Here is an 18,360-nt window from a genome sequence, read left to right as displayed (position 1 = left end):
CTTTAGAAAGCCCTAAAGAAATGTTTATTTCTTTATTACATTTATTACCTACAATGTTTGCTTTTTTCACAAGCAATTTCTGATGCTGAATCTGATTTATTACCTCTCCTAAAATTTTATATTCCTTCTACTGTTATTTGCTAAAGCTTTTAGTGATCTATTAGAAATGTTTCCTTGAATAGTTTATTGTACTGTTTCAAGAATCATAGAGAAACAGCAAAAAAAGGGCTCATCAATTCCAGTCTTGCATCTGAGAAAGCAGGATTATAAGAGCGCATCTTATTCCAATAGAGTATTTTTGCTAGGGACTTCCAGAGAGCTAATTCCCATAGAAAACGTGTCTCTTCATCTGTTTGCATAATTTTATGCTAACATAGCATATTTTTATGCTACACAGATGATTTATGGAGTTAGTGTAGCACCAATGAGTTCCAGGCTCTTCCCCACTTTTTCTTCTAACTGATTTAGTGTGTCTGGTTTTATGTTGAGGTCTTTGATCCACTTGGACTTTAGTTTTGTGCAGGGGGATAAATATGGATCTATTTTCATTTTTCTACATGTAGACATCATTTACACCAGCACCATTTGTTGAAGATGCTATCTTTTTTCCATTGAATGATTTTTGCATCTTTGTCAAAAATCAGGTGTCTATAAGTGTGTGGGTTTATTTCAGAGTCTTCTATTCATTCCATTGATCAACAAGTAGGTTTCTATGCTAGTACCATGCAGTTTTTAGTATTGTTGCTCCATAGTAGAGCTTGAGATCAGGGATGGAGATACCTCCAGCAGATCTTTTATTGTAGAGGATTGTTTTAGCAATCTGGGTTTCTTGTTATTCCATATGAGGTTGAGATTTTTTCTTTGAAGGTCTGTAAAGAATTGTGTTGGTAATTTGATGGGAATTGCTTTGAATCTGTAGATTGCTTTTGGTAAGATGGCCATTTTTTACTATGTTAATCCTGCCAAGCCATGAACATGGGCAATGTTTTCATCTTCGAATATCTCCTTCTCATTCTTTCTTTAGAGACTGGAAAGTTTTTTCATATAAGTCTTTGACTTGCATGGGTAGAGTCGTACCAAGGTACTTTATGTCCTTTGTGGCTATTGTGAAGGGTCTTGTTTCCCTAATTTCTCTCTCAGCCCTTTAGTCTTCTGTATACAGGAGTGCTACTGATTTTTTTGAGTTAATTTTTTATCCATCCATGTTGCTGGAGGTGTTTATCAGCTGTAGGAGTTCCCTGGTAGAATTTTTGGGGTCACTCAGGTATACTATTGTATCATCTGCAAATATTGACTTCTTCCTTTCCCATTTGTATCCCCTTGGCCTCCTTTAATTTTCTTATTGCTCTAGGTAGGACTTCAAGAACTATGTTTAAGAGATATGGAGAGAATGTGCCCTTGCCTTATATCTGATTTCAGTGGGATTGATTTAAGTTTCTCTCCGTTTAGTTTCATGTTGGATATAGGCTTGCTGTATATTGCCTTTACTATGTTTAGGTATGTGCCTTGTATCCCTGATCTCTCCAAGACTTTAAACATGAATGGATGTTTGATTTTATCAAATGTTTTTTTCAGCACCTAAGGAGATGATCATGGTGTTTTTCTCCTTCAGTTTGTTTATATGGTAGATCATGTTGATGGATTTTGGTATATTGAACCATCCCTGCACGCCTGGGATGAAACCTACTTGGTCGTAGTGGATGATATCTTTGATGTGTCCTTGTATACGGTTTGCAAGTATTTTGTTGAATATTTTTGCATCAATGTTCATAAGGGAGATTGGCGTGAAATTCTCTTTCTCTTTTGGGTCTTTGTGAGGTTTAGGTACCAAGGTGACTGTGGCTTCATAGAATGAGTTTGGTAGTGTTCCTTCTATTTCTATTTTGTGGAATACTTTGAAGAGTATTGGTGTTATATCTTCTTTGAAGTTGTGGTATAATTCTGTGCTGAAACTATCTGGCCCTGGGCTTTTTTTGCATGGGAGACTTTTGATGACCGCTTCCATTTCCTTAGGAGATATAGGACTATTTGATTTACCTGGTCTTGATTCAGCTTTGGCAAGGGGAATTGATTGTCCATTTCAGTTACATTTTCAAATTTTTGTGGTATATAGACTTTTGAAGTAAGAACTATTGATTGTTTGGATTTCTTCAGTGTCTGTTGTTGTGTCTCCCTTTTCATTTCTAATTTTGTTGATTTGGATAGTGTCTCTCTGTCTTTTAGTTTGTTTGGCTAAGGGTTTGTCTATCTTGTTTATTTTCTCAAAGAACTAGCTTTTGTTTTAATTGATTCTTTGAATTGTTTTATTTGTTTCTAATTTATTGATTTCAGCCCTGAGTTTGGTTATTTGTAGCTGTCTACTCCTCTTTGGTGTTGTCTGCTTCTTTTTTTTTTTTCCCCCTAGGGCTTTTAAGTTGCTTGAATGAGATGTTTTGAATTTCTTCTTGAAGGTGCTTAGTGCTATGAACTTTCCTCGTAGCACTGCTTTCATCGTGTCCCATAAGTTTGGGTATGTTGTGCTTTCATTTTCATTGAATTTTAGGAAGTCTTTAATTACTTTCTTTATTTCTTCTCTGACCTAGCTGTCATTGAGTAGTGAGTTGTTCACTTTCCATGTATGTGTAGGCTTTTTGCTATTTCTGTTGTTGTTGAGGTCCAGCTTTATTCCATGGTGATCAGACAGGATACAGGGGATTATTTCAATCTTCTTGTATCTGTTGAGGCTCGCTTTGTGACCAACTGTATGGTTCATTTTGGAGAAGGTTCCATGAGGTGTTGAGAAGAAGGTAAATTCTTTTGTGTTTGGGTGTATGGTTCTGTAGATGTCTGTTAGGTCCATTTGATTCATGACCCCTATTAGAGTCATTGTTTCTTCATTTAATATCTGTTTTGTTGACCTGTCCTTTGTTGAGAGTGGGGTGTCAAAGTCTCCCACAATTAATGTGTGGGGATATACGTGTGGTTTCGGTTTTATTAATGTTTCTTTTACAGATGTGGTTGCCCTTGTATTTGAGGCATAGATGTTCAGAATTGTGATGTCTTCCAGGTAGAATTTTCTCTTGATGAGTATGAAGTGTCCTTCCCCATCTCTTTTCATTAATTTTGGTTGAAAGTCTATTTTATTAGATATTAGAATGGCTACTCCTGCTTGCTTCTTGGGTCCTTTTGCTTGGAAAACCATCTTCCAGCCCTTTACTCTCAGGTAATGTCTATCTTTGTGACTTAGGTGTGTTTCTTGTATGCAACAGATTGTTGGGTTTTGTTTACAGGTGCATTCTGTTAGTCTGTGTCTTTTTATTGGAGAATTGAGTCCATTGATGTTGAGCGAGATTAATGACCAGTGGCTTTAATTTAGATCCTTTGATTTTGATGTTGGCTCTGGGAGTGTGTTTGTGTGCTTGGCTACTTTTTGTTTTGCTGTAGTGAGGTTAATTATTTCCGGTGTTTTCTTGAAAGTAGTTAGTTTTCTTGGGTTGTATTTTTCCTTCTAGTATCTTCTGTAATGATGGATTTGTATGTAGGTGTTGTTGAAATTTGTTTTTGTGTTGAATATCTTGTTTTCTCCATCTATGAGGACTGAAAGTTTTTCTGGGTATAGTAGCCTGGGCTGACATCTGTGTTCTCTTAGGGTCTGCATGATATCCATCCAGGCCATTCTGGCTTTCATAGTCTCTGTTCAGAAGTCAGGTGTGAGTCTGATAGGTTTGCCATTGTATGTTACTTGGCCTTTTTCCCTTGCAGCTTTTAGTATTTTTTTCTTTGTTCTGTATGCTTTCCATTTTGATTATTATGTGGTGGGAGGATTTTCTTTTCTGGTCTAATTTATTAGGTGTTCTGTAGGCCTCTTGTAAGCTTATAGGCCTCTCCTTTAAGTTGGGGAAATTTTCTTCTGTGATTTTGTTGAAAATATTTTCTGCGCCTTGGTGGAAGGAATCTTCTTTTTCCTCTATTCATATCATTCTTAGGTTTTGTCTTTTCATGTTGTCTTGGATTTCTTAGATGGTTTGTGTCAGGAATTTTTTAGATTTTTTATTTTCTTTGACGGATACATCTATTTTTTTTACATTGTATCTTCCACCCCTGTGTGTCTTTCTTCCATCTCTTGTAGTCTGTTAGTTAAGATTACCTTTGTAGTTCCTGTTTTCTTCCCGAAGTTCTTTCCACAATTTCCTCCATTTGTGTTTTCTTTAATTTTTCCAATTCTATCCTCAGATCTTACACTGTTTTGTTGATTTTATTCACCTGTGTGACTATATTTTCCTGTTTTACCTTCAGTTCCTTCACCTGTTTGTTGGAACACTCCTCTGTTTTTTTTTTTTTTTGTTTTTTTTTTATTTCTTCCAGTGATTTAAGTATTTCCTCTCTTAAAGCCACAAACTTTTTGGGTACATCTTCTTTGTGTTTCTTTATGGGTGGCCATAATATATTTGTCTTTATCTTCCTCCATTTTTTTTATGGATGGCCGTAATCTGTTTGACTTTATCTTCCTCTAGTTCTTTATGCATATTATTTGTTTCTTCTGTTATCCTCTCTTTAAGCATAGATGTAACATCATCTTGTTGAATTTCATTTATGCTGGATTGTCCAGGGCTGCTTGCCCCTTGATAACTGGGTTCTGGAGATGCCATATTGCTCTGTCTTTTGTTGGTTGAGCTTTTACACTGGCCTCTACCCATCCGGCTGTCTCAGGTGTTGGCTGTTAATTTCTGGTGCCTGCTGGGATCCTGGGGTGGGAGAATTTCCTTTTTTCAGGAAGATGATTTTTCCTGAAGGAGGCCTTCTCAGCTTTTTGGGTATTGTCAATGAATGGCCGGTGGTTTTCAGGAATTACCACAGTTCACTTCAGGTGTTATAGACCTGAGTGGTAACTGTTGTCTTTGTTAGTTAAGGGGGCTCTCACCTGGAGAAGTCCTGGAGACAGCTGCCTTGCTTCTGGGTTTCTTGCTGTAAATTTAGTTAGCTGCTGCTGTAACCTGGACACCCCGCGGTTTGTTCAGTTTAGTTAAGGATAACTGGTCGCCCCTTGGAGCAGTATCTGGCGGCTGATCTTGGGGATCCCAGGCTTCTGTAGGTCTGAGGCTGGAGTTGTGTGCCCCAGTACCCAAGCGGTAATTAGTGGCAGCCGAGCACAGCTCTCATGCGTGCAGCAGGAGATTAGAGCGTGGAGCCTGCAGATACCTGGTCCAGAAACCGTTCTGGAGCTAGTTGTCCTGAGGTAGGGCCTAATGTTTCCCTCACCATAGGGTTTCTTCCCAACAGGGAGACCCAGTCTGTAGTGTTTGGGGTGTTGCGTAGAGCGCGCAGGCGCTGGCGGGTGGTAGGTCCAAACTGGTGACTGGGCAGGAACCTGGGAACTTTTCCTGAGAACTTTTCTGTGTGTGGTGGTGGTGGTGGTGGTGGTGGGGTCGGCTGAGTGCTCTAAGCTCGGCTCTACTGTTTCCCTTGCTGAGGGGTTTTCTACCGACAGGGATACCCAGTCTCTGGTGCCCTGGGGCCCACAGATCTGTCTAATGAAGAGTCGGGTGCGCAGCAGGTCTCTGGGCTGGTGGCTGTGCACCCGCAGGTCTGCAGGACCTTTTTCAGGGAAAGACTGGGTGACCTGAGGTCAGTCCTGTTGGCTTCCTTCCCTGTGGGGTTTTCTCACCACTGGGACTCCCAGTCTCTGGTGTTTTGGGGCCCACAGTTCAGCCTGGGAAGGTGATCAGGGCATGCAGGTGTGTGGCTGTGGTCTGGCAACTGAGTGCCTACGGGACCTGGGATCTCTTCCTGGTTTTAGCTGGGTGATCTGAGAATTGATCCAATTGATTCCCACACCGTGGGGTTTCCTCTCACAGAAACAGAATCACTGGTGTTTTAGGGCTCTTGTTCACTGTACCAACACTGCCGTCCTGCTCCTCAGACACAGTGTCCTCCCGGCACCACCATCTTGGATCCCTCATTTATTCTTATAATTTGAATGTCTGCTTTTTCCATGGTGTCACCCGTTGTCTATATGTTCTTTCCCTATGTGTTTTTCAAATTTTTTTCATATTCTTTACTTTTTTGAACTAGATCTCTACTTGATCTTTGAGTCTTGATATTCTGTCTGCTTGATTCAGTCTACTTTTAAGGTTTTCCTTTGAATTTCCTTAATTGAGTTACAGGTTTTTCCATTTCATCTTCATTTCAGCTGAGTCCTTTTCAATGTTTTTATCTATTCATTGGATTCTGTTTTAAAATCCTGAATTGTTTTTGTAAGTTTCATCAGCCTTATTATTGTGTTTGGGCATTACTTAGGCATTACTGCGACATTTATTTTCTCTGCGTTCTCTCATTAATTTCATTGAGCTGTTTCATTGTACCTTCTAATACTCAAGGCAATCTCTAAACTTTAACCCCTTGTAAAAGCAAAAACAAAATCACATACTTTCAATATCCAGTGACACAGAATATATATTACCTTTCCAAAAGTGAGGAAACATTCATAGTGATAGGCAGGAAAGTGGGTGAATGAGTCTGGTGACTTACTTGGAGCTCCAGGTGAGGCTCCATAAATTGCCAGGGCTGGGTGGTGGATGTGATGATTGATAGGCAGGCAAGGCAAGGGAACGGGTCTGGGCCCATGTTTGAAATTATTTTTATGTAGGCAATTATCACTATAACTGTGACCTGGCTTCACTTTGCCCGCAGAGAATTTGCTATGCTTCATTGAAAATTCAATTTTAGAAATTCAATTTTAGAAATTGTTTTGTTTCTTTCTTGAATTCTTCAGTGATTGCTCAATAGTGTGTTGTTTAATTTCCATAAGACTATATTTTCTGTGGTTTCTGTTGCTGTTGGTGACTAGCTTTTTCTCATTGTAGTCAGATTGACCACAGGGTGTTATTTCAGTTTTTCTATATTCATCAGGAATTCCTTGTGTTCAAACATATGGCTATTTTTAGAAAACATTCTATGGCCTGCTGATGAGAACGTATACTTCAGAGTTTGGATAGAATGTCCTATTGATTTCTGTTAGGTCTATTTGATTTGTTACTCTATTTAATGTCAGTTTCTCTGTTGTTTTCTCTAGATGGCTTATGTATTGGTGAGAATGGGGTATTGAACTCACCTCCAGTTACTATGTTGGGTTTATATTTATTAATTTATTAATGTTTTACAAACATTAGAGCATTAGAGACTTTTTATGAAATTGGATGCACCTGGTTGGTTTTGGTTGTGTATTTAGAAACATCATTTCAACTGGGTTGGTTATTTCTTTATTGAGATGTGAAAACCTTCCTTATCTCTTCTGACTAGTTTTGGTTTGAAGTCTACTTTTGTCATATTAGGATAGCTATGCTTGCTTTTCTCTTAGTTACACTTGCTTGTAATATCTTTTATTATCCTTTTGCCATCACGTGGTGTCTATCATCAAAAGTGAGATGTTTTTGGTGGAGGCAAGAAAAGATGGATTGTGTTTCTTAATCCATTAAACTAACCTTTTCCCCCCCCCCCCCGGGAGTCAAGTGCATTGAGGCCATTAGGAATTATTACTAAAGGGTGTGTATTAACTTCTGCCATTTTTTAATTTTATGATTTTTTTTTTAGAACTTCCTTAGGTTATCTATTCTGGTATTGTTTGTCCCCTGTGGCTCTTGAGTATGCTTTCATTTCTCATCAGACCAAAGTAATCCTTCCAGAATCTACTGTAGAGCTGAATAAATTCCCTTAATCCATTTTTAATCACGGAAAAAATTTTATTTCTCCTATATTTTTGAGGGACTGGTTTTCTGTTTTAAAAAGATGCTTGTCAACATTTAGTCAAAATATTTGCACTGCAGGGTTCTCTTTTCCTTGACTGTCTCCAAAGAGACCAAAGGAAAAGAAAGTACAAATAAGCCAGTAAGCTGTACGCTATCCACCTAGCAGATCTCAAAGAAACCACCTGAACATGGCAATTGGATAGGAACCTTGAAAAATCAGCACACACCAGCACACAGACTGCAAAGAATTTTCACAGCTACGGGGGTGACCAAAGTAACTCAACCCCACAAAAGCAAAATTTTAGAATCATAAAAAATTAAAAAGTTTGTAGTAAGCTATTCAAGATTGCTCTAGCTCTGACTGATACAAAATGCAGTGAGATGGAAGTATGGAAAAGGCAGCTTCAGCAAAGTGCGATGAGATGAATTATGAAAAACATAACTTCTCTTTTTCCCTTGGGGGTCAGATGAAGACTAAGTGATCATTTCAACACTAAGGGGTAACATGACCCATTTTGTGAGTCATCAGGAAAAGGGTAGGATAAGACCAGTTTGGTCTCAGGGCTGGGCCTGAAAGGTAGCACTATTCCCTAACATGCAAAAGGCCCCAGGACATAGGGCTGGCTCAAACATTTTCACAGTCTTAATCTTGTGACACTAATGAAAAAAGCAAGAAGTACAAATTAGGACAAAGTTTTTCAACGTTATCAAAGCTGAAAATCACTGTGGCCAGGAACAGTTGTTTGTTTTAAGCTAACTTTCTAGAATCTGGTGGTGTTTGGGTAGGACTTGGTGCAGAGCACTGAGGTTTTCCACACTGGAGCCTTTGCCTGGCCTCTGCTGCCCTTAAGTAAACCAGTATTATCTTCCTCTGTGGAGAGAGTAGAACCTTTAGGCAGCAAAATCACAATCCGGCCATGAGAAGGAACTGGACTGCCTCTTCCAGGCTGTGGAAGTGCTTGCAATGTTATAACAAGAGTTACTGTATTTCTTCAAGCATATTAGCAAAGGTGCTCAGCTCCTCCCAGTTGTAGCTCCCTGAAGTTTGGTGGAAAAGACCCGAGGAAGGGGTGGAGAAGGTAGCCTTCACTTAAAAAATCAGCCTCAGGTGGCGTCAAGGTCAGAGGGGGGAGTGGCAGAGCTTGCAGAGCTGTGCTGCTCCTTCAGCTGTGCTTAAGAGTGGGTGCACTGTGGTGCACCTCAGCTTCGCTTCAGCACAGGTCCCTGTCTCCTTTATGTCATTACCAAGCATCCTTATTTCTTTATAGTTGTCTCCTTTTTGAAGAGTGTTTCTTCAGCGGCACTCAGACACTTGAGGTTGTGCCCTATCAGTCTGAGTGGCTCATCCAGCTCCGTCCTCTGTGTGTCCCAAGTCTCATTCAATTAATCATCAACTTAGAAGTCAATTCCTCATACTTCCTGTCTGCCTCTTCTTCAGTGTGCTTAGCTTCTTTTAGCTGGATATTCTGGAGTTCCCCCTTCATCTTTTAAAGACCTTCAAAACGGTTTCACATCTACAGCTTTTTCTGCTTCCTCTAGCTTCCACAGAGCAGTGGCCAGGTACTGCTGAGAATAGTCCAGCTGTCCTTCAGCTAGATGAATCCTACGTTAAATGAGGCCACCTCAGTTTATACCCATACCCTCTTTTTTTCTATTAAATTTTTATTTTTACATTAATTACAGTTTATTTACTTTGTATCCCAGCCATAGCCCCTTCCCTTAGTCTCTCCCAATCCCACCCTTCCTTACTCAACTCCTCCCATGCCCCTCTCCAAGTCCACTGGTAGGGAAGGTCCTCCTCCCCATCCATCTGACTCTAGCCTATCAGGCCTCATCAGGACTGGCTGCATTGTCTTCCACTGTGGCCTGGCAAGGCTGCTCCCACCTCAGGGGGAGGTGATCAAAGAGCCAGCCATTGAGTTCATGTCAGCGGCAGTCCTTGTTCCCCTTACTAGGTAACCCACTTGGATACTGAGTTGCCATGGGTTACATCTGAGCAGGGGTTCTACGTTATCTCCATGAATGGTCCTTGGTTGGAGTATCATCTTTTCAGGCCCTTCTGGTTTTAAAGTTTTATGACTAATAAGCTGGTATTATTCTAATAGACCCACTTGTTTAAGAGCCTTGACCTTCTGCCCCTCCAGCTTTCAGTGCCCTTTCTTTTTGTATTTCGTGACTAAACTAATCTGTCATGAGGAAGTTTTTCTGTTGTTGTTTTATTTTCTGGCCCTGTCTATTTGTGTTCTATGTGACTGTTGTATCTGGATATACATCTTTTTTTTTTAATCTAGATTTGGAACATTTTCTTCTCTGATTTTATTAAAATTAATTTCTATGGCTTTAGTATGTTTTTCTTCTTCTATGGCCATAATTCTAAATATTCCTGGTGTTCCAAAGTTCTCCGATATCCATTCACATAATAAAAATAATATCAGTGACCATTACTGAGTGATCCAATTTCTCTACCTTGTCTTCCAATAGCAATACTGTGTTTTCCACATGGTCTGTGCTATTAGTGGAGCTTTCCATTGAGCTTATTTAATTATTGTTTTTCATTTCCAACTCATCTCAATTGAATTTTTCTTCAGCAATTCTATTTCCTTATTGAATTCTGTTTTCATATCCTGGAGTGACTTCTGCATTTTATTGGTTCTTTGCTTTTGTTCTTCTGGCATGTGTTCATATATTTTCTGAGTTGTTCAAGCATAGCTATGATCATTCTTTTGAACTGAATTGTTGGAACTAATTTCAGTTCATTTTCATTTTCATTGGGAACCATTTTATCTGATTAGTATGTTTTCGAGGTAACATGTTGTCTTGGTCTTTCTTCTTTGTTTTGGTCTGGGCGTCAGAGTCATTTGTTGTTGTTGTTGTTGTTAGAGTTTCTCTTTTCCTTTATTCCCTTCCTTCCTTTCTTTTCTCCTTTTGTTCTTTCTTTCAAGCCACCTTCTTCCTGTGGAGGCTTCTGCAGTGTTAAGGAGTGGGATAAATTGCACATGAGTTGGGCTATTTACTTTTGTGCCTAACACTCCCCTCCTAAGAAAGGAGTTATTCCTGGAAGGATTGGTATACCCTGAGAAAGACCTTTTATGTGTGAAATGTTGGCAGAATAATGCTGGGAAAGGCAGAGAAGAAAGGGCAAAGTGTGTGGAGAGCAGCATATAGACATATTTAAATGGTATTACTAAATAGGGATGTTGACCTTCGAGGAGAATTTGTATTTTAAGCCCACCACCTCAGATTCCCTACTTATTTACTACTCGGGCAAGGTGGGTGGTCAAATTTCTTTTTCACTCACCGTATCTGTGGCCATCTTACAATTTATAGAAAGCCGTGAGACAAAGATTAGAACTATGTCTCTTCTCATCTTTAACTAGTTCTTTCTTATGAATAATGGGGACCTGGGCTCCACGCTGCCCTCATTATCTCCGGCTTGTTATAGAGTTAGCTCTTCTGTGAAGTCTGGGTAAAGAAAAGAGAGATCTTAGAGATCCCCTAGGTTTTAAAGTGGCATATATTCATTGTAATTTTAAAGTATGTTGAAGATTAACTTGAAGATATAAAATGTTCTGAATTTACTACTTAGAAAAATAATCTGCCAGATATTTAGAGAAATTTAAAAATTAAAATGAAGAGTAAAAAAAATCAGATCATTAGGTATATTAGATGAAGTTCAGAATGTTGAACAGCCTTAGTTTTACATTAAATGAATGTTTTATTTGACCTAATTGTCATCATAACATTTATTTCAGTACTTTCTTGTGCAGTGTTAATTACACTGATTCTTTTTTACTTAGCTGTCATGATGACTTCTTCTTTTTTTACTACTACATATTAATTGAACATATTAATGGGGTTCATGTGCCTCATAGCATGCACTGATAAAACCCAAGCACCCTTCTCCCACAGTCCCATAACTCAGGAGTTAGAATATGCTTTCAAAGTAAATCATTCTCCAAAGGGTTTCTATGAAGTGCTTTCTGTAGAACTCCTGGTTCTTGTCCTTGGTGAGGGAAAAATTTGATAGAGAGTCTCACTGTAGCCTGATCTGGTCTCAGAGGCACTATCATGTAGCTGAGAATGTCTTTAAACTCCTGACACTGCTGTGTCCATCTACCAGATACTGGGATCACAGGCATAAGCCACCACACTGGCTCCTGATTTCTATTTCTGTATTTAAAACGGGGTTGGTGACAGACTATTCCTGTTGTCCTGTTTCTGCCACATCATGTGGTGCTCCTTCAGTGGGGATCTGATTAACTGGTTAGATTCTCAATTGCTTGATGAAGAAAAAAAAAAAAAAGGAATTCTAGAAAATTAGAAAGGAGACATAAAACCAGAAAAGTAATCAATTACTGTGGGGTCATAGAGAAGAAATGATTTGAGGGAGAAGCATAAGAAAAGCAGTTACATTAGCTTGAGATACAAAGAGGACTGACGCTAGACTGGGATAGACTGGTGTGAATGGGAACTGGGAGTGACTGGAACAGTAGTGTATATTGTGTCTTTTCTTCTCTAAGAGTAAAATGTGACTCACCATGTCAGGCCAGTTAACACAATAATAAATTTCAACCTGTTTTATGGATTTTTCCACCCTAATTTTTATGTCTTTTTGCTTTCAGTGGTTTCAGTTTTCTGAAATAAATTAAAGTATACTTTTTGTTATTTTTATGTTATCCGTTTCAGAGTACAGAGTCTTTGTAGAAGATATTTTCTGTAATTATAAAATAACCTCCTCAAGATAGTAATGTTTTTCTTTGGGGGGTGGGAATCATTCCAGGCATAGCGCTTTTGTACCTGCAGTTGTACCGGGTCACTGGTGACCAGACCTACCTGCTTCGATCCCTGGATTACGTGAAGAGAACACTCCGAAATTTGAGTGGTCGAAAAGTCACTTTCCTTTGTGGAGATGCTGGGCCCCTTGCTGTGGGAGCTGTGATATATCATAAACTCAAAAGTGAATGTGAGTCCCAGGAATGCATCACCAAGTGAGTTTTAAAAACTGGAAATGTCTCCAAATGTTTCATTGAAGAATTACTGTGGAAAAAGTTTCAACAATTAAACTATTTTCTAATCTGCAGTTGCAAAGAGGTCTCTCTCAAAAGTGAAGTATGTTGGTCTTAGTGGTAGGATCATGTGGTCTTTTTCCATATAAACATGAGTGTGTCTTAATTTCAGTGGGACTTTAGTAATCATTTCCAAACAATTTTTGGTTGTCTTCAATGCATGAAAGTGAGTTCATGTTCATGAAAATAGTTTGAGAGCAACTAATCCTGAGATCAGTCTTTAGTTCTTAGTTATGGCGATGAGAGAATGATGATAGACTGTGAAGGCTTTGCTTTGGTCAGTTTGTATTCTTTAGTAAGCAGGAAGCAAGGTCCCTCCCTTGATCTGGTAGAGTAGTTGGCATGTGTGGATGTGTGATGTTGAAAGATAAAGTGACTTAGTCTTGCCTAAGCAGTACCCACATCTCAGTTCCATCTTTACTTAGATTTTACACCACTTTCTTCTAACAATAGATTTTAAGGTGTTAACTCTGTTTTCACTGTATGGTTTAGAGTAATAAAAAGGTGGAAATTTGGGGCTGAAAGAATTTTTTTCAGAGCTGGAGATTGAGTTCAGGACTTCATATACTTTTAACACTGATGTATATTTCTAACCCATAAATTTTTCTTCTTAATTTGTTAATTTGAAACAGGAACTGAAAGATGTTCTAATTTTTTTATGAACTTGGGTTTATTTTTAGTCATAATTGAGAGTTTTCAGACATTTTGAAGGATAACCCTTTGTCTTGTTGCTTAGACTTCTACAGATGCATAGAACCATTGTCAGTCAAGAATCAGAGCTTCCTGATGAGCTGTTATTCGGACGGGCAGGTTACCTGTATGCTTTACTGTACCTGAACACAGAGATTGGCCCCGGCACTGTTGGTGAGACAGCTATTAAAGAGGTATTGTGGGCCTGCTGGAACTACTGTTAGCATACACTTATGTTAATACCCAGCCTCTGCTTCTAGGTGGGATTAATTTACTTTATTTTATTTTAATTTTTTGGTTTTTCGAGACAGAGTTTCTGTGTGCAGCCCTGGCTGTCCTGAAACTCACTCTGTAGACTCGGCTGGCACCGAAGTCACAGAGATCCGTTTGCCTCTGCCTCCCAAGTATTGGGATTAAAGGTTTGTGCTGCCACTACCCAGTGGGATTAATTTTTAAAGCATCTCCTAAAATGTATATATTTTTTAGAAATAGTTACCTTTTTCTCAAACATCTTTGATTGGTTAGGTTGTGTTTCACTGGAACTATACAGTTCAGCTTCATAGTGTTAGAATAAGATGACTATGATTTGGTGTCCATACTCTTTCATTTTGTTCTCCTGTCCTCTACGTATACCCTTATCCACATAACCAAATAGAGCTTGACACCCTTAGCCTGCTTGCAAAGGGAAAAGAAACAGCTTCCTTTGTCAGGAAAGTTCCCTTTGTCAGGGTTCCATTTACAAGGTGCTCACTTTAAGGTCTGCTCACATCTCATTCCAACAACTTAGATAACTGGCTAGAAGGCCAAATACCCATCTAAAACCTGCAGCACTTTACTAAAGTGAGTCTTTACCACATAGTTGTTTCAGACGTTAGACCATAACACAGAAGACCCTCCCTCATCAATGAAGCTACTGTGTGCACCCTATCTTGAAGATGATTTGCTACCTTTCAGGGAAAATGTTACAACTATGAAGCAAGTGCAAAGTTTGGAATAGTTTTTATTAGAAAGGCTCAATAAAATTTAGTCAACTTTTCATACTAAGAACTTGAATTCTATTGGTAGATTTCTTAATATGTATTTCTCCTTAAGCATTATTTCTTCTTTGTCTGAATTTATTAAATAAAAGCAATTGTTAGATAATGGCTGCTTAAAATTTGATTTAATATGCCCATGCACTAATGTTAATTAGAGTAGATGAAGATGCTTGAAAGTTGTTTTGATTTCTTATGTCTCCTTGTCTCTATAGGTAGTCACTGCTATTATTGAGTCAGGAAAGACTCTGTCAAGGGAAGAAAGGAAAACTGAGCGTTGTCCTCTGTTATATCAGTGGCACAGGAAGCAATATGTTGGAGCAGCCCATGGTATGTCTGGCATCTACTACATGTTAATGCAGGTAAGTGACAATTCTGTGGGATAATAAATATAATAATCATATTTCAGTATATTAGACCAATATGAATGGGGGATTAAATTCTTCATAGAGACAAAATAGGCTGAGTTAATGGTTCCTACTTTGACTCACAGATAATTAACTTTACTTTACAGCAATGAATTCCTAAAAGTATCTAATTCTGTATATAATTTGTATAAGAGTAGTTGCATATCACCCACAGCTTCCTTCTGTCCTCATCCTGCTGATTGAGACAGGAACTCCTTAATGGAGGTTATGTGTTTTGGATGCAGACACTTAGGTTGGTTTTGTTCTTTAAGATAAATACAAATTGTAAAAACTTTCCTTCTTTGCTTTTAAGATGAAGTACATAAAAGCACTGTGTAGTAACTGTTATATTTAGAAACATGTGCCAGCTTTTATAGACATAGCTAAGTACTGTGATGGAGCTGGCTTGTTCCCTTTACAGAGGTGGCTAAATGGTGTGATGAAGCCTGTATTGAGAGCTGAATGTACATATTCTCTGTCTACACCACATGTTCTATGGCCTCTGTACTCTACCAAATGTTCTGTGGTCATGCCATCTATTGGTTGTCATTTAGAAGGCTGTCAGTGTAGTCTATATGAAAATATTTCCAATTACATTTGAAAAATGGAAATCCATTTTTGCAGTGGCAGGACAAAAAGTTGTCTTACAACTTTTTTTTGTTTTTTAAATAACAGGAAGAACAAAAAACAGAAATTCTAATCCTTTGATGAAACTGGGAGAGATATAGGAGCCCAAAATGAAAAGATATAAGCTGAAATAAATTAAAAAATGGCAGATGACATAACAGGGCAGAAACCCACACAGAAATGCCTGAGGAGATTGTCAGCAAGAAACCAGCTCATTTCTCCTGAAGAACCATAGAACTGGTGAAACGTTAGTGACTTGTACCACAGAAGCTGCATCAGGCATATATCTATCTGTGTCTAGGTGAAGGCACTGTAGTGGGCTCCTTTAACTATTTCTAAGGAGACCTGTTAGACCTGTTAAACTTTTCCTTCCAGTGATTCCTACTAGCAACAGAAGGAATTGGGTTTGATAATACAGAAATGACCTTTGTTAATAAGAGAAAGCCAGGCTAGAAGAGAGCAGAGGGAGTTGAATTCCACATGTCACGTGGGATCATATGTTGCACTGTTGGCCTCAGACACTTCCACCTCTCTCTCTCACAACAATGGGCAGTACGGCCTCTACCCCAGACAAAAGATGAAAACTTCCTTTTGGAGACAATGATTTAGTAATTTTCTGTTGTTGCTGTGTGACTGGGCTCTCACTCTACTCCTCTCACTTCCCAAAGTCATTGTGATCTATTGAAAACCTTCAGATCAGACACATATAAAATGTAGTATAGGTACATTATTTCAGATAGGAGCATACACTCAAATTATAAAATGGCAGAGGGGCCATCTGCATTTTAGTTAGGTTTTATACTATTTCTAAAGTCTCTGGGTCAAACAGCATTCCCGAGGGCCTTTTGTCCTATTTCGTCCCTTTAAAGAGGGAACAAAACTATAGCTGTGTTATTTATCAAAAAGCTTCCTGTTAAACAATAATCTTATGAGGTTTAGTGCTCTAGAAGCCAGGTCTAGAGAGTTATCAGTCAGGGAACTTGAGGACAATTCAGGATGCCATGTCTCTTCCCTGAGATCCTATTCCTCTGACCTGTTACTAGAGTCCTGAGTTCTAGTCCTGAGCTTTACAAGCTATTGTTTAGAGGAAGAAGCCAGCCCCAATGTCCTGATCCTGCTTATATTTAACTTAGCTGCCTAATAGCTGTGATAAAATCTCAGCAAAAAGCAACTTAAGGATAAAAGAACTTACTTGACTCGGGTTGATGAAGATACAAGCCATTCCAGGTGAAGATAGTATGGTGCTGGGAACATGAGGGGAAAGCATGATGCTGAGGAACATGAGGCATCAGCAGTCAGAGAGTTCAGGCCAGGAGCAAAGGCTACCCCTCAATGACTCACTTCCTTCAGCTAGGGCATACCTCTTAAGGGTTCTAGGGCATACCTCTTCAGGGTTCCAGGGCTTCCTAAAACAGCTTGACCAGTTTGGGTGGTGGGGTACTTTACATTTCAGAACATGACACATACCTATCCCAGATAAAAGATGTATAGACAATAGGCATTTTCAAGACCTCATTAAAAATACTGGCTGTGCTTCTGTAATGCTTAATTTTATGCTTACTTTTACCCTGAGGCATCGCAGCTAGGTACTTAGTTAAACTTATCCTGGACATTTCTTTGAGGTTATTTTGAGACGAGTTGAGATATTCATTTAAATTGTTTCACTTTGAGCAAAGCAACTTTCTCTTCAGAATAAAGGTGAGCTCAGCTAGTCAATTGAAGTTCCCAAAACAACAAAAGACTGACTTCTGGCAAGGAAGAGGTTGTTTTCTAGAAGTGACTTCAGACTTGTATAGCATTATCTCTTCTTGGAGACAAAACAGACTGCTTTCAGCCTTGAAGTCTAACTCTTCCTTACATTTGCAGCCTGGTAGCCACCATGGTCTCATGTCAGACTTGTAGAAAATAATATACCACTCAATTCCTTGTCTTACCATCAAGCAGTAGTTTAGTAGTTTTGTCTAGAAAGAACACAATGGGGGGTTCCAAGATGGCAGCTCCAGGAGGACACTGTTTTTGACCAGCAGCACAGCAGGGATGGCGCAGTGATAGAACTCTGGGCCCTGAAAAACCAGCGATTGTGTTTCCCAGGTGAGAGGAAACCCCACAGTGTGGGAATCAGTTGTGTTCAGGTCACCCAACTAAACCACAGAAGAGTTCCCGGGTCCTGGCAGGTGTTTGGTCGCCAGCCCAGAGCCACATGTCTGTGTGCTCTGATCACTATCCCAGAATGAACTGTAGGCCCCAGGTCACCAGAGACTGGGTTTCTCTGTCGGGGGAAATCCCCAAGTGAGGGAAACAGCAGGTCTGATCTCAGGGCACTCAGCTGATCCTCCCACCCCACCCCAAAAAGTTCCCCAAAAGTCCCAATCACCAGCAAGGTGGACCCACTCTACCTGCATGCTCAACTCGACATCCCAGATGGAACTATGGACCCCCAAACACTACAGACTGGGTCTTCCTGTTGGGAGGAAACCCCAAGGTGGGGGAAACATCAGATCTGACCTCAGGACACCCAGATCCAGAAAAGTTTCTGGGTCCCTGCAGGCTCCAGACTCTAGCTGTACACATGAGCATTTGTGCTCACCTACCACTGATTACCTCTAGATTACTGGGGCATACAGCTCCAACCTCAGACCCACAGAAGCCTGAGAGCCAAGGTACAACCAGTTAGCCCCAGCTAAACTGAGGAAACCGCAGGGCTTCCTGGTTCTTCAAGACAGCTGTGCCCAGGAAACACAGCATATGAGCAGCAACAGTAGTTGACTATTTTCAGAGCAAGAAACCCAGCAGCAGGGCAGCTATCTTCAGG

At 39.6% G+C, this 18,360-nt stretch overlaps 1 protein-coding gene across 1 annotated transcript in view; it reads left to right on the top strand.

Annotated features, from left to right (window-relative positions):
• Lancl2 (LanC like glutathione S-transferase 2) overlaps positions 1-18,360 on the top strand; it is a 57,394-nt gene that overhangs the window by 15,738 nt on the left and 23,296 nt on the right. The window contains exons 3-5 of the mRNA XM_060373956.1: positions 12,505-12,712; positions 13,527-13,674; positions 14,730-14,876. Of these exons, the coding sequence (XP_060229939.1) occupies positions 12,505-12,712; positions 13,527-13,674; positions 14,730-14,876 (503 nt within the window). The remainder of the gene's footprint in view (positions 1-12,504; positions 12,713-13,526; positions 13,675-14,729; positions 14,877-18,360) is intronic.

The sequence above is a fragment of the Meriones unguiculatus genome, chromosome 21 (genome assembly GCF_030254825.1).
Source record: "Meriones unguiculatus strain TT.TT164.6M chromosome 21, Bangor_MerUng_6.1, whole genome shotgun sequence".
Classification (NCBI taxonomy): domain Eukaryota; kingdom Metazoa; phylum Chordata; class Mammalia; order Rodentia; family Muridae; genus Meriones; species Meriones unguiculatus.
Note: the sequence above shows the minus strand (reverse complement) of the source record. Positions and strands in the feature narration are given on the sequence as shown.